This window comes from Hylobates moloch, unplaced genomic scaffold (assembly GCF_009828535.3).
Source record: "Hylobates moloch isolate HMO894 unplaced genomic scaffold, HMol_V3 SCAFFOLD_12, whole genome shotgun sequence".
Classification (NCBI taxonomy): Eukaryota; Metazoa; Chordata; class Mammalia; order Primates; family Hylobatidae; genus Hylobates; species Hylobates moloch.
The window spans coordinates 10298350-10315335 of record NW_026652287.1 but is presented as its reverse complement, the minus strand read 5'-3'; the positions used below and the strand labels follow the sequence as shown (position 1 = coordinate 10315335).

Sequence of the window (16986 nt, the reverse complement as noted above, 5' to 3'; positions counted from 1 at the left end):
GGAGTGCAGAGACATGAACACGGCTCACTGCAGCCTCGACCTCCTGGGCTCAAGAAATCCTCCCACCTCAGCCTCCCATGTAGCCACCACACCCAGCTATTTTTTTTTTTTTTTTTTTTGCCAAACTGGCTTGATTTTGAATCAGGTGATCCTCTGCCTTGGCCTCCAAATGTGGATTACAGGCAGAGACACCATCCTGGCCCACTACCAAATACACAGGAGAAATCTTTAGTTCAGAGGCTGATGGTTCCTTCTTCTTAAAAACTAAAAACATATGATTTAGAAAAGAAAAATTGTCTAGATGTTTAGATCAGTCAATTAATTCTCAACAAGAGAAATTTCTACAAACACTAGAAATTTTTTTAAAAATCAAGATAGCAAATTTGATGAGAGAAAGAGTAATTTTTGGAATTCTAAAGTTAAGAATCTGGGCAATTTTGTCACTGACAGACAAATTCATGATTTAAAAGGGTATGTGAATACATTACATGTGACTATTTCTTTTTTTTTTTTTGAGACGGAGTTTCGCTCTTGTTGCCCAGGCTGGAGTGCAATGGCGTGATCTCGGCTCACCGCAACCTCTGCCTCCCAGGTTCAAGCGATTCTCCTGCCTCAGCCTCCCTAGTAGCTGGGATTACAGGCATGTGTCACCACGCCTGGCTAATTTTTGTATTTTTAGTAGAGGTGGGGTTTCTCCATGTTGGTCAGGCTAGTCTCAAACTCCCGACTTCAGGTGATCCACTCACCTCGGCCTCCCAAAGTGCTGGGATTACAGGTGTGAGCCACCGCGCCCGGCCATTTCTTAATCTTCATGCACAAAACAACTTCCATAATAGACAGACACCATCCTGTGGTGCTTAAGAGCACAGGCTCTGGGGCCAAATGTCCTAGATGCAAATCCTGCCTCCACTACTACTATTTGCTGTTTTATCTTAAGCAAGTTACTTAACTTTTCTGTGCCTCAGTGTTCTTGTCTGTAAAATGGGGACACTAATATTCCCTACCTCCTAGGGTTGTGTTGAGACTGAATACCTGTAAAGCACTTAGAATAGTGTCTGGCATGAAGTATGCACTATATAGGTGCTTTAATATATAAATAAACTAAAACCTGACTAATGCTCTGCCTCCAAGGGCCAAGCACAACAAGCTCAGGGCAGGAAGAAACATGCATTTCCCTCCTGACCATTGAGTGTTTTTTTGTTTTGTTTTTTTCCAGACAGAGTCTCACTCTGTCACCCAGGCTGGAGTGCAGTGGCACGATCTCAGCTCACTGCAACCTCCACTTCCTGGATTCAAGCAATCCTCCTGCCTCAGCCTCCCATGTAGCTGAGATTACAGGCACACGCCACCAGGCCCAGCTAATTTTTGTATTTTCAGTAGAGACAGGGTTTCACCATGTTGGCCAGGCTGGTCTCAAACTCCTGACCTCAAGTAATCTGCCTGCCTCAGCCTCCCAAAGTGCTGGGATTAGAAGCGAGAGCCACTGTGCCCAGCATCCACTGAGGTTTCAATCCCCTGCGTGACAGGAAGGAGGAAGATGCAGAGATCAGCCTTCCAAGATAAAAAGGTAACTAGGGTGAAAGTCTTTAATTCTCATGAAACAGAGCCCATGTTTCCATTTCCTTCTTCCAAGAGGCCAGGGAAGAAGGCAGAAAGACAGCTAAAGTAAAACAACAATAACAAAAAATTATTTAGAAAGCCTAATAACTAGATATTTGAGAACAAGAGGACAATTGACTGCTTGTGGCCAACTAGAGAAATGTATTTCATGGTATTAATATAAAGAACTTCAAATACAGTTATATCCATTCATTAATTCAGTTGTAAAGTTTCTGATCCTGATTTGGTTGGGTTACCAAAGGAATGAGTCTTTACTTTTGACAAAAGACTAGATATAAAACACCTGTTCCTGGCCGGGCGCGGTGGCTCACGCTTGTAATCCCAGCACTTTGGGAGGCCGAGGCGGGCGGATCACGAGGTCAGGAGATCGAGACCACGGTGAAACCCCGTCTCTACTAAAAATACAAAAAAAAAAAATTAGCCGGGCGTGGTCGCATGCGCCTGTAGTCCCAGCTACTCAGAGAGGCTGAGGCAGGAGAATGGCGTGAACCCGGGAGGCGGAGCTTGCAGTGAGCCGAGACTGCGCCACTGCACTCCATCCAGCCTGGGTGACGGAGCGAGACTCCGTCTCAAAAAAAAACACCTGTTCCTAATAATCAACACCTGTTCCTACTCATCAGTCTCAGCTCAAGAACACCTGAATGGTACCAAGACCAAACTCAGGTTGAACCACTGGGTCAAGGCTCAGGCCAACTATAAAACATGTCACCTGAGGTGTCCACCATTCACATGCATGGGTCTGCTTCATTAAATAGTGAAAACCATTACCCTAGTGTCTTCTAACTCCCTCTGGAGTTTGTCAGCTTTGGTCTTTTCAAAGAGAAGGCTCTGTTCAAGCTCCTTAATGCGGGCATGCTCCAGTTTGGTCTGCGTCTGTTAGTAAAAAGGAAGAGGAAGAGAACACAACAGTGCCACCATGACATGCCAGCACAAGAGGAGAGAGAGCGGCATGCAGGCTGAGCCACCAGTACCTTCTGCCAAAGGGTGAACCAAAGGGGAATGGAGAAGGGAAGAGGTGGAGGTGAGATGAGGTGGGCAGTGAGGATGAATACCAGGGACAAAGGATGGTGGTGGGCAGGGGGCATGGGCTAGTCTGTTCGGAAAGAAAAAATGGAAAACACATGAGGCCAGATGAAGTGTCAGAGGCATGCAGCCAAATATAAGTAATATTGATAAGTGAAGTTTATCAGCACCAATTAGAATAGTTAATATCCCTCCTTCTAAACTATCATTATCCCTCCACCCCACAAAGGCTACTTGACATTAATGTGTATGTAACTGACTCGGTAACTTTACAAGGTATACTGACCCTCAGAATGACCGTCACTATCACCTAAATATGGTAAAGGTATCATAAATCTTAAACTGTTCAATAAGTCCTTAGAGCAGTTTCTTGCACCTTAGCATATAACTTGACGTAAATGAGGGTCAAATAAAAACCTCAATAGAAGGAATCTGGAAACTAGAGCTAAGAAATCATGCTAGCAGCCTCTGCAGAAATGGATGAGAAGGGTCTGAGTTAGAGTCTTAGCAACATTCCTACATGTGATGGGGAAGAGGCCATGGAAGCTCTAGTTTCCTTCCAGCAGTGGATGTCCCAAAGGCTATTGGGCTCCAGGGAGGGAAAAAAGGACGCAGAATTACAAACAGAAAATTTAGTAGTAATTATCCTCTATAGTCTCCATCTCTGAAGCAGGCCAATTGAGAGGCTCAAGAGAGGAGGAAAGTTTACCTCAAACTGGTAAGGGGTTTATTATATTTACCTTAAGATGAAGTTGTTTTTATTAGCTCAGACGTAAAAAGGTGACTCAACACAAAGGCATGAGTTTGAGCTCTCGCAAAAAGAGCTGGTGGGTTCCTAAGGTGATTCAAAACCTGTGATCTCAAATACTCTGCTCTCCCCACCATCACGCACTTGGATGTAGCCTGATGGGGAACCCAGAGGATAATCTCTAACAGGTTTAAGTGCAGCAGAATCTTAATCAATTTGAAATAATCTAGGTCCAAATGTACTTCTTCCTACCCCCACCTCTCTTACACAGTTATCAGAATCAGTGACTGACAAGGCCCACACCCGCAGGGCTGCTCTCAGCAGCTGTCAGTTACTTGCAGTAATTTAAATATTTTGTGGTACTAATTGACCTATCAGTCTGGACAATTACGGGCAATGAAAAAATGACAACAGACTCTAAACAAAGTGACACAAAGTGCAGAGCTTCAGTAGAGGGGGGGAATGTATAAGTGAAGGTTACAAATGTCTTCACTCATTCCAGTGGGACTCGGGGACCTCAATGCATTCAAGAGGTCACTTTGCTTGTAAACCAGGTATCGACAAACCATTATGAGATATTTAAAAGGTGAACAAAAAAAATTTAATTCATCACCTGCTTCAGCTCTGTATACTCCACAAAAATAATGAAATACAATTCAAGCCCTAACTGTCTGGATAATCCCCTTGGTCTGTATGTGCCTTGGATGGACACTGTTCAATTTCCCTGCTTTTATAAGAAAAGAATCTAATCCTTATTTACATAATTGGGGTCACAGCCTCAGGAGCTGAAATCCAAAACTACAGGAGTGGGAAAAAGAAAAAAGGCAATAGAACCTTTCTTCTCTTGACACAGTAAGTGTCCTCTGGGTAAAAGGTCACTATTTCCAGATAAAAAGCAAATATACATTTAATGTGATCTCCTCCCCATTCAGAGATCTTCCAGATAAGCGTAGCCAACGCCTCCTTACTGATGGGTCTATATACACATTATCTGGGACTCTACAGTGCCTCAGCCTCCATAGTAGCTGGGATTACAGGCGTGCACCACCACACCTGGCTAATTTTTGTATTTCAGTAGAGACTGGGTTTCACCACGTTGGCCAGGCTGGTCTCGAACTCCTGATCTTAGGTGATCAGTCTGCAGCAAGGGAACTAGTGATCCACTTCCATGCCACAGCACACAGTAAAAATGTGACACTGAACAGGACAACCCTTCTTGTAAAATCATTCCTTTCTTAGAATAAGAACACAGAGTATCCCAAGAGGAAAGTCCTGGGACAGGGAATTGAGAAGGAAAGCAAGGGCTTTGCGAGAAGCGCACAGGAAAGGCAGGGGGGAAATCCCATGCAGACTGACACCGGGGGCAGCGGGAGCCTGTTTCGGAAGGAGAGAAGAGACCCAGATCACTGAAGTAGCTTCACAAAAAGGAAGCCTTCAGAACGAAGACCTTTTAAAAAATTCAGTCTTGTGTTTTTTTTGTTTTTTGTTTTTGAGATGGAGTTTTGCTCTTGTTGTCCAGGCTGGAGTGCAGTGGCATGATCTCCTGTCACTGCAACCTCTGCCTCCTGGGTTCAAGCGATTCTCCTGCCTCAGCTTCTCTAGTAGCTGGGATTACAGGTGTGTGCCACCATATTCGGCTAATTTTTGTATTTTTAGTAGAGACAGGGTTTCACTATGTTGGCCAGGCTGGTCTCAAACTCCTAACCTTAGGTGTTCTGCCCGCCTCAACCTCCCAAAGTGCTGGGATTACAGGTGTGCGCCACAGTGCCCAGCTAAAAGTTTAGTCTTGAGTTGTCTATTTCAGCTGCCAGGAGGTGGTAGGAAGTAATATCATTCTTTAATTTCCTTCTTATGTGGCAGTAAATCAAAGCAAAACGTTTTCAGGTTCTTTACAACCAGCAGCACAGCTGGCAGGGTACACCAGGAAGCAGGGCTCTGGAGACCACATAGCAAGGGTGTACTGGGTGTTTGAACTTGGAGGAAGAAAAGTAAAACACCCGCATACCTAGTAATGCTACAGCTAGAAAACTCTCACTTCGGTAATAACAATTTAAAACATGCTATGTCTTCACTGACAAACGCTTGCCTCTAGTTTTGCAACTAAGGAAAATACTGTAGAAACAAACAGAAGTTTGAATGTCTCATCAGCTGCACTGGCAGGCACTGGCCAGTGGCGGGGGCACACCGAAAAGGCAGCCAGTCAGCTCCGGGACAGCAGCCAGTCAGCTCCGGGACAGCAGCCAGCCTCACAATCCCCTTTCCTCTCATGGGAAGCAAAATTAGATAACTTGGAAACTTTCCCAGAATTCCCACAACTCCACATCTAGAATGCTTTATGCTCCAGTCAGATATCATCTCTTTTGGAATAATTCCACTAAAATTAGAAGACATTATGAATTAGGTGAAGAAGGCCAGGTCTCCAGACAAAAACTGTTTTCCCCCCTTTCTGGTAAAATTCTTTATAAAGCAAACGTTGGCCTATTCATTAAACACATGAATGTGTGGAGCTTAGTCATTACATACAATTTCTTCAGGATATAAATGTAATTGCTTTGAAAGCCACATGCACAGAAACATTAAGGTCAATGTCCCAAGGTCAGATTATGCAGTTAGTGTTTGAGTATATCAATAAGCATTTTAATCTGTGATCAATCTTTGTTAACAAGGGAAATATCCACACAGTTAAGTGCCCTCTTACATTCTCAGGATCTTCAGAAATCTGGCTCTTTTGCTATCAGTAAAAAAATAAAAAAAATTAAACAACAACAAAAAAGAGATTCCAATAAAGCTTCAATATGTGTTAGGGTTTCAAGATAACTTTATTTGATTAATTTCAAGTAAGTTTATCAGACAGACTATACAAGCCTAGTGCTGATGTAAATTATTTTAACTGGACCCTCCCGAAGACACCATAGGCTATATTTCACATGAATTAGATGATGACATGAAACTTCTAATGAGACTTTGGGGTGTTTTTAAATGGATGAGAACAACACAAAAATTGACTAAAGGAATGTGGCTGTATATGAAATGAGTGAAGAAGATATCTATTAAATTGTTAATGAACCATTAAATTCTGGGCCTCATAAAACTAGAACCCAGAAAATGTCCCCCTTGCTCTTTGTTAACTGTAAAGATACATTTATTTCCAAAGAATGAATCAGAGTTGCTGTTTGGAAGGGCCCCTCAAATTTAAGCATGGTGTGGGCAGCCAACAGACTCTAAAATTGTAGCAAAACTGCATATTTGGGAAATGCACAGTTAAGTGCAATTTTTACTAAAATATTGTAGATTAAAGAACTACAAATCTGGGAAATTTGAAAAACTGAATGATTTACATTTGTCATATATCTAGCAATGGCTTGAAACCATCAAAACCATTTAATTCTGGTGTCTAATTTAAAAACTAATATGAATAAATTGTTAAAAAGGGATGAGAAACCTAACACTAAAGGAAAATCCATGAATTCTACAAATGCCATGAAAGTAAACGAAGCTGAAATATAAAGTGTTCTTAGTTTTTGCTAATTACTTTTTTAAAAAAATCAACAATTACAACATATTCCTTTTATAGGGTTATAAAAGGATTTATCTTGCTCAACTGGAAAGCAAAGCTGAGATAAAGCAAAAAACTTTGTTATGGACTTTTTTTTTTTTTTTTTTTGAGACAAAGTCTCGACCCATCCCCCAAGCTGGAGTGCAGTGGCACGATCTCAGCTCACTGCAACCTCCACCTCCCGGGTTCAAGCGATTCTCCTGCCTCAGCCTCCCAAGTAGCTGGGATTACAGGCACCCGCCACCACGCCCGGCTAATTTTGTATTTTTAGTAGAGACGGGGTCTCACCATGTTAGCCAGGCTGGTTTCGAACTCCTGACCTCAGGTGATCCACCCACTTCGGCCTCCCAAAGTGCTGGGATTACAGGCGTGAGCCACTGCACCCGGCCTGTTATGGACTACTATGACAAAATCTAAAATGCCTTTTCTAATCATCAGACGAACACCAGTATGTCTCACTTAGGCCTGCTTTAAATTGAGGACACACTGCCAGATTTATGACTTGATGAAATCCAATTCATGGTTTTGAATTTTGAAGCATGAGAAAGAAGTAGTGCAAGTTCCACTATGCACAGGAAGTGGGACACACAATCACAGGCTCAAGGACTGGCACCGTCACCACAAAGCCACCCCCAGAACCCAATGTGGCCAGAGAGGCCAGGGTTTCCCCTGCCACTTCCTCAGTTGACTGTTCTGGCCGCTCATTTCAATTGGTACATTATTCGCCCATGTTCTGAATACTGATACCCATAAAAGCTTTAAGAGAGCTGGAGGGGTTTTACCTCAAGATCACCTTTGGTAATTGATTCTTCTTCAACCCGGAACTGAAGGTCTTCAACCTTCCTGTGGAATAAAACCCAAACAAAACACTTAAGAAACTAAGTAACACAGAGCCTTTAAAAAAAAAATTTAAAAATCACGTTGGACATGGTAGGTCACTCCTATAATCCCAGCAATTTGGAAGGTGGAGGCAGGAGGATCGCTTGAGGCCAGGAGTTTGAGACCAGCTGGGGCAACATAGTGAGACCCAGTCCTTATATTTAAAAAAAAAAAAAAAAAATCTATAATCACTACCCTGATGAACTCAAGCAGACAGCAGCAAGAAATGCCTTAGAGACATAGCAAGTTTAAAAATGCATCTTTGCACTTCGGGAGGGCAAGGTGGGAGAATGGCTTAAGGCCAGGAGTTTAAGAGCAGCCTGAGCAACATGACGAGGCCTCATCTCTACCAAAAAATTAAGAAATTAGCCAGGTGTGGCAGCGTGTACCCGTGATCTCAACTACTTGGGAAGCTGAGGTGGGAGGATTGCTTGAGCCCAGGCAGTCAAGGCTGCAGTGAGTTATGATCATATCACTGCACTCCAGGCTGGACAACTGAGTGAGACCTTGTCTCAAAAAGAAAAAAATAAAATAAGCCACCTGTAATCCCAGCATTTTGAGAAGCTAAGGTGGGCAGACTGCTTGAGCTCAGTTTGAGACCAGCCTGGGCAATATGGCAAAACCCCATCTCTACAAAAATTAGCCAGGCATGGTGGCATGTGCCTGTGTCCCAGCTATTTGGGAAGCTGGGGTAGGAGGATCACTCGAGCTCCGGATGTCAAAGCTGCAGTGAGCCACGATCACACCAGCGCACTCCAGCCTGAGCGCGCTGTGAGACCCTGTCTCAAAAGACAATAATGTTGGTTTTTTTTTTGAGATGGGAGTCTTGCTCTGTCGCCCAGACTGGAGTGCAGTGGTGTGATCTCAGCTCACTGCAACCTCTGGCATCCGGGTTCAAGCGATTCTCCTGCCTCAGCCTCCCAAGTAGCTGGGATTACAGGCACCCGCCAACAGGCCTGGCTAATTTTTGTATTTTTAGTAGATACGGGGTTTCACCATGTTGGTCACGTTGGTCTCGAACTTCTGACCTCAAGTGATCCACCCGCCTCGGCCTCCCAAAGTGCTGGGATTACAGGCGTGAGTCACTGCACCCAATCAGGCCATATCTAAATGATTCCAAACTTATTGAAGAAAGTCGAATCAAAGCAGACCCTCTTTCACACAGCATGGCAGAGTTCACTTTCTGCTGGACACACAGTCATTCCTTTGTTTCTAAGGGTTGATACCAACATGATTATTAATAGGAAATTTTCTTCTAAGGTCATTTGAAATGAAAAGGCTGTTGGGCGCAGTGGCTCACGCTTGTAATCCCAGCACTTTGGGAGGCTGAGGCGGATGGATCACCTGAGCTCAGGAGTTCGAGACCAGCCTAGGCAACATGGTGAAACTCCGTCTGTACTAAAATACAAAAAATTAGCCAGGCATCGGGGCGCGTGCCTGTGGTCCCAGCTACTCGGGAGGCTGAGGCAGGAGAAACACTTGAACCTGGGAGGCAGAGGTTGTAGTGAGCTGAGATTGCATCACTGCACTGCAGCCTGGGCAACAGAGCTAGACTCTGTCTCAAAAACAAAAAAAAAAAAGGGAGGGAAAGGCCACATTTGCACCAGGAAACAGTCTGGGGTCACCTTTTCTCCTCTTCAAGCTGGTTGAGAAGCTCCACCTTCTCCCTGTCAGCAGCTTCCACCATTGTTCGCAGCTGGTCCATTTTGGCTTCCAATTCCAGAACATGCTGGGGAAGGCAAGAATGTCAGTAAACGGACTATTTCTGACTCAGATACAGACCCAGTGATACTTCCCCAAAGAGCTGTGGGTCACCATGGTGGATGGGCGTTACTCTAAAATCTTATGTTAAAATGCTTTCTCTATTTTAATAGGTTATTCTAGACAGCTTTCCTGGAAGATAGATGATGAAAAACTACACCATTAAAGCGATAAAGAACAATGTTAAAACACCTCTCATCGTTTTTGAAGCTGAAACACATATTAAGAGTAATCCACAAACAGCAGCTATAATCATTGGTAAGGCCCTAATAACCAAGTTGGCCTAACATACATAGGCCAAAAGACCTGGACACAAAGACCAGACACTAAGGTCGAATCAAGAACAAAACTTCATCTCCGTGATCATGGAAACTGGCACCCCAGATTGTAGCTTTCAAACAAGCACAGCAAAGAAATGTACACCCATTTCCAGTGCTCTCAAGTCCAGCTCCTCGGTGCCAAGCACCGGGCATGCTTCTTGGCTCCTCAGTGGCTTTAGAAACCATCACCATCTCCACAACAAGGTCCAGACTTCACCTGGTCATGTCCGTCCCGGGCCAGAGCTAGCTCCTGCTCTATCTCCCCCACGTGGCTCGTGGCCTTGGCCACCTCCGCCCTCTCCAGATCCCGTTCCGCCAGCAGCTGCTCAATGTGCTGCTGCTTCTCCTTCAGGGCCTCCTGGAGGGCAGTGGTACCGGAGATCTTCCTGGCGTAACGGGAGGAGGTTTCAGTCAACTGTAAAGGAAAGTTAGAGAAGTGAAGGGCGACGATGCTGTCGGAAAAGCGAGGGAGGCGCGATGCATGCATGGAGGGCATCTGCTCGGCAAAGCAAGGGCGCTGCTCCAGCTGGCAGGCTGGCCAGGATTAGGAAAGGCTTCCTCAAAAACACAAGACAGTGTGTGCCTTCTGTCTATAAATCTCACAAAGAAGACATCAACGTAAAGAGATCAGCCAGATGCGGTGGCTCATGCCTGTAATCCTAGCACTTCAGGAGGCCAAGGCGGGTGGATCACTTGAGGCCAGGAGTTTGAGACCTGGCCAAGATGGTGAGACCCCATCTCTACTAAAAATACAAAAATTAGCTGGAGTGCAATGGTGTGATCTCAGCTCACTGCAACCTCCACCTCCTGGGTTCAAGTGATTCTCCTGCCTCAGCCTCCCAAGCAGCTGGGATCACAGGCGCGCGCCACTACCGCCCAGCTAATTTTTGTATTTTTAGTAGAGACGGGGTTTTGCCATGTTCGCCAGGCTGTTCTCAAACTCTAAAGTGCTAAGGTTACAGGTGTGAGCCACCGCGCCAAAGGCCATCTGCTCAGCCACTGCTGGCTCCAGATCAAGTCAGCCTTGACTTCATCTTCTGCAGTCAGAGCTGCAGCTGTCGCCTGAAAGCTCTTCTCTTCATCGGTTTCCCTAGGCCCTTGCTGCAAGATGCGCAGGATGCAGACTTACAGCGAGGATCTTTCCTCAGTTAATAACTTGGCAACTTGAGAACTAAAAAGAATCAAACTTTTGTTCTTGAAATTACTTAAACATACCAGGAAGAAACTCCCGTTGTCTTTTTTAACCATTTGACCTTGACCTTCCAATTTCATTATATAGCTAAATTATACCTTCTCTTGCTAATATTTCTTCCCGAATACATTAAATGTGTGGTTCCGAAACCATGTGCAGAGATGCCCCAGGGTGCTGAGCAAACTCACCAGTGCACTGTAGGATGTTTTAAAATTTCAAGAGAAACACAGCGACATCTGCTGGACTCTATGCAAACTACTAGTTCGAGGCAATTCAGTCTCATCATTAGATTGTCCTACACTCCTTTCAATAACATCATGTACTTTCAAAGCTGGGTTTTGGCTACTCCCATGACGAAAATGAAAGTACGATGCAAAAATCAACATGCACAGGAAATGAGGTTGGCGATGAGAAATCAGATTCCAAGGCTTGACTAGATGTGTAGAGCCCAACAGCAGTGCACACAGTAACACTAAGTCATTGTGGTTATTAAAGAATGAATTGGCCAGGCATGCTGGCTCACGCCTCACTTTGGGAAGCAGAGGCGGGCAGATCACCTGAGGTCAGGTGTTCGAGACTGGCCTGGCCAACATGGTGAAACCTCGTCTCTACTAAAAATACAAAAATTACCCGGGCATGGTGGCGTGTGCCTATAATCCCAGCTACTTGGGAGGCTGAGGCAGAAAAATCACTTGAACCCGAGAGACAGAGGTTGCAGTGCGCTGAGATCGCGCCACTGCACTCTAACCTGGGCAACAGCAAGACTCCATCTCAAAAAAATAAAAAATAAAAATAAAAACAAAGAATGAATTAAATTTTTTTCAATTTTTGTTTTTCTAAAACAGAAATACATTTCTGAGCAAAATAATTGAAATGACACTTTCAATTCCTCTGTATCTTTGACATACTATTTTATGGTGATTTTTGGCTTAGAAACCATAAAGACACAAAAACAAGCTGTCTCAAAGGTACAGAAACTCATGTCTCTTTTGTCAATTTTCACTGAATGAGGTGAGCTAAGAGGTACAAGAACTGTTCCAAAAAGTTAGAGGAGAGATTGTCGGGAGCAGGGAGGGCTTGCTATTTCCCAAAGAAATGGACACAATTAAAAGGTAATACAAATTACTCAAGAAAGAATTCCTAATCCAGAATAGACCCTCCCATGGAATTGTTCCTAGAATAGCAAAGGAGTCAAGCTGTCCCTATCAGAGTTTCTGACCCACATTAAACAAAGCTCTGTCTGAACACAGGGGTTGGGGGCTCTTTTCCATTTCATTGTTCTTGTCATGCTTTTCTCATAAAAGTAATTTTTCTGTTGAAGATGCAGGCTTTCTATTCATGTGCAAATGGAAATGCTCTGAGCAGTACTTATTCTACCTGAACACAGAGGAAGAAAGCCTAGATGGCTGGCAGAGGAGCACAGCCCCATGTGAAGATTTCAGCACCTGTCCCTTCTCTGCCCGACGACAATGGAAGAGCAGGCACCACCGTGAGATCTGGGGCTAACCACCTCCCCCCCACAGCACAACGCAACATCCTAGCTCCTGGTCTGCGGTTCCCCACCACCCAGTGGAGACCTGAACTCAGTCTGAGGACAGTCTGATGCCGCCATTTCTAACTTAAACAGTATTTGCCCCACTTTTAGGTAATAAACTTATGGGCAGGGCTTTGACCCTAATAAAGTAACACCTTAATAAACAGAATGAGGTATTTGCCCATCATTGCCCATGCTAGTGATTCTATTTTTACTGCTCTAAACAGAAAAAAGAGGGAGAGAGGGAAAGGGACCAGGAGAAGAAGATGAAAGAAGAGAGTAATCAAAACAGGCTTTCCTAGTATCCTCTTCCAGCTCCAAAAGTTCCCTTTAGTGTCCTCTGGCTCAAGTCAGGGACACTTCACACACTAACTGCTTCCAGTAGGTTAAGTTGTATTAACATTAAAATCCTATTAACAGCCGGGCGCGGTGGCTCACGCTTGTAATCCCAGCACTTTGGGAGGCCGAGGCGGGCGGATCACGAGGTCAGGAGATCGAGACCACGGTGAAACCCCGTCTCTACTAAAAATACAAAAAAAAAATTAGCCGGGCGTGGTGGCGGGCGCCTGTAGTCCCAGCTACTCGGAGAGGCTGAGGCAGGAGAATGGCGTGAACCCGGGAAGCGGAGCTTGCAGTGAGCCAAGATTGCGCCACTGCACTCCAGCGTGGGCGACAGAGCGAGACTCCGTCTCAAAAAAAAAAAAAAAAAAATCCTATTAACACACCTTTTCTCAAAACACTTCAGTTCCTAAAATTATTTGAAGTCAAAGAGAAAGACAGGCTGGGAGCAGTGGCTCATGCCTGTAAATCCCAACACTTTGGAAGTCCAGGGCAAGAGGATCACTTGAGCCTAAGAATTCAAGACCAGCCTGGGCAACACAGTGGGTCCCTCTCTCTACAAAAAAAAAAAAAAAAAAAAAAAAAATTAAATTAACCAGGTGTGGTGGTGTGCACCAGTAGTCCCAACTACTGGGGAGGCTGAGGCAGCAGGATTGCTTGAGCCTGGGACGTTGAGGCTGGGTGACAGAGTGAGACCCTGACTCAAAAGAAAAAATAAAAAAAAGAGAGAGAGGGAGAGACAGATCTATGGACTTAAAGAAAAGGATCTCTCCAATGTTCCTATCATTTTGTCCTAAAATAATTTCATAGAAAATAATTTGACCCCTGTGTTAGACTAAGCAGTAGTTATACAGATTCACCAAGAACACATGCATTTTTAAGCTTTTAAGAATCTGAAAGGGACTATAAAGGCACTTTCTGATTTGAAAAAACGCATTCTTGCCAGAGTTACATTTTTCAAAACTTACTTGCAAAGACTTTCACAGCAAAAGCTGCAAGCAACATTCAGCACAAGGACAAGCAAAGCAGCAAAGCAGGGGCACTGACCACGGGCTTTAGTCATGCCTGGGAAGTGGAGGCAGGTAGTGAGAAAGGGGGCTTACTAGTCCTGTTCGACTGGGCCTGCTGCTCACAGAGGAGGCCACTGAGCTCATGGAGCTGAGGGAAGAGGCAGAAGGGCTGCGCTTCAGGCTGGCGGACGTGGTCGCCATCACTCGCCTCACTGCGTTGGCCTTGGCTTTGGCTGGTGTAGTGGAAGGGAAGCCAATCTTGGTAACTTTGTGGACAGGAGCAAACAAGCCGTATTTGGGTTGACACTGAAAATACCTTTAGAGAATAAGAACAATAACAAAAAACAACTTAATCACAAGAAATAATAACTATAACCAAAAGGCTCTCCCAACTCCTAACTTAAGGTTGGATTCCTGGAAATTCTACCGCTAAGCTGGGGTTATACACCAGCATGTAGCAGTCACATGTATGTAGGCTAACAACCTCAGTGATGGTTTAGAACACACACTGTTGACAATATGATACACAGAGTCAGGACTGTTCACCTGTTGCTGAGATTCTACATAAAGGAAATAAATATTTTCACAACCTGATAAATCTACAGCAGAGGAGTTTAGCAATAGAGCAAGCCCATTTAATAAACCATGCCAAACAAAGGGAAAGGAAATCAAACAGGCACCTAACTTTGGCAGATCCATTCAAGTAAACATGAAGAGTTGGACGTGGTGGCTCACGCCTGTCCAGCACTTTGGGAGGCCAAGGCGGCAGATCACTTGAGCCCAGGAGTTCAAGACCAGCCAGGGCAATACGGACAGACCCTGTCTCTACAAAAAATACAAAAACTAGCCAGGCATGGTGGTGCAGGAGGATCTCTTGAGCCCAGGAGGTCAAGGCTGAAGTAACCCGAGATTGCACCACTGTAGTCCAGCCTGGGTGACAGGGTGGACTCTGTCTCAAAACAAACAAAAAACTCAAGTGATGGGCGCACCAAAATCTCAGGTATCACTACTAAAGAAGTTATTCATATAACCAAACACCATCTGTTCCCCAAAAACCTATTGAAATAAGTAAAATGTATATATATATATATATATGGTTTTTTTTGTTTGTTTGTTTTTTTTTTTTTTTTTTGAGACGGAGTCTCACTTTGTTGCCTAGGCTGGAGTGCAGCGGCGCAATCTCAGCTCACCACAACCTCCGCCTCCCCGGTTCAAGTGATTCTCCTGCCTCAGCCTCCCGAGTAGCTGGGACTACAGGCACACACCACCCTGCCCGGCTAATTTTTGTATTTTTAGTAGAGACAGGGTTTCAATATGTTGGCCAGGATGGTCTTGAACTCCTGATCTTGTGATCTGCCCACCCTGGACTCCCAAAGTGCTGGGATTACAGGCATGAGCCACTATGCCCCGCCAAAAAATATATATATTTTTTAATTAAAAAAAAATCTACCCATACTTAATCAACTGTAGAGAAATATAAATACAAAATGGCTAACATACAGGAAAAATCTAGTTAAAAAAAAAAAAGAGGCCAGGCACGGTGGCTCACGCCTGTAATCCTAGCACTTTGGGAGGCCGAGGTGGGCGGATCACGAGGTCAGGAGATCGAGACCATCCTGTCCAACATGGTGAAACCCAGCCTCTACTAAAAATACAAAAATTAGCTGGGCGTGGTGGTGCGTGTCTGTAATCCCAGCTACTCAGGAGGCTGAGGCAGGAGAATCGCTTGAACCTGAGAGTCAGAGGTTGCAGTGAGCCAAGATTGCACCACTGCACTCCAGCCTGGCGACAGAGCGAGACTCCGTCTGGGGGAAAAAAAAAAAAAAAAAAAAAAAAATGGTTCATTGAAAATTTTTAATGTTTGTTTCCATAAACATATGAAAAAACAAGATAAAGTACTCTGCAAGTATAGCATTGAGAAGGCCCAGAAAAAAGAAAATGGCATTGGAGGAAAAAAAAAAAGTAAACATGGAGAAATATGAACTAGTAATGTACTATTTTCGGACTGACATGGGCAACGTTATGACTCTAAAGGATTACAATGTTTTAATGTTAAGAAAAGATGGCTTCATAATCATTGCAGTTCCGAGAGATCTTTATCTCCATGAGTCATAATTACTGTATCTGGTAGATAAAGCCCTTTTCTCTATAATTAATTTGCTTATAACCAATTTGTCCATGTTTTATAAGTAAAATGTTAACTACCACATTTTAATAATAATCAAGTGATGCATTAATGTACTGTATACTACTAATTATGCATCATAGACAACACCTGTGCCTTCAAAACATTTTGAAAAGAAAAGTGGGAAATTCCTTCTGCATCTGTGTGCATTACTGTACTCCCAGCCTATGTCTGGGAGGCAAGAACGGGGTTATCCAGGCTGGACGCGGTGGCTCACACCTGTAATACCAGCACTTTGGGAGACCAAGGCAGGCAGATCACTTGTGCCCAGGAGTTTGAGACCAGCCTGGGCAACACCCCGTCTCTACTAAAAATACAAAAATTAGCCAGGCATTGTGGCACGTGCCTGTAATCTCAGCTACTTGGGAGGCTGAGGCAGGAGAACTGCTTGAACCCAGAAGGGGGAGGTTGCATGCAGTGAGCCGAGATGGCGCCACTGCACTCCAGCCCGGGTAACAGACGGAGGCCCCGTCTCAAAAAAAAAAAAAAAAAAAAGAATGGGGTTATCCTTACGATGGAAGAGGTCCGCTTGCCAGTCTGTTCAAATATGAAGACACATTTTGCAGTTCTTTTCCCTAACAAAGGTGGCTACCTTCTGCCCCCGCCCCCACCCCAGACGCCCGAGTACTCTTTCAGAAGTCAACTCCTATCAAAAGGGAGAGAAGCCAGACAGGTAACATAGTATTTCCTTTCTATTTTGAAAAATAAACAGAATGCTTGTTCAGAATCTACTCAGACATACTACATGTATTACTAAGGAGACAGTCAAAAAGAACAGCCCCAATTCTAGTGTGGGGAAAAAAAATCAGCAGATGGGTC

At 44.3% G+C, this 16986-nt stretch overlaps 1 protein-coding gene across 5 annotated transcripts in view; it reads right to left on the bottom strand.

Moving 5' to 3' along the window:
• The window catches only part of CLIP1 (CAP-Gly domain containing linker protein 1), a 155254-nt gene that overhangs the window by 75553 nt on the left and 62715 nt on the right, over positions 1-16986 (bottom strand). For 2 of the 5 annotated variants that reach the window (XM_032168438.2, XM_058425516.1), the window contains exons 5-10: positions 14076-14298; positions 10125-10322; positions 9452-9555; positions 7730-7790; positions 6090-6122; positions 2389-2493 (exon numbers count right to left, since the gene is read on the bottom strand). In XM_032168438.2, coding sequence (XP_032024329.1) covers positions 2389-2493; positions 6090-6122; positions 7730-7790; positions 9452-9555; positions 10125-10322; positions 14076-14298 — 724 coding nt within the window. The remainder of the gene's footprint in view (positions 1-2388; positions 2494-6089; positions 6123-7729; positions 7791-9451; positions 9556-10124; positions 10323-14075; positions 14299-16986) is intronic. The other 3 variants (XM_058425517.1, XM_032168443.2, XM_032168440.2) reach the window with 2 other exon arrangements.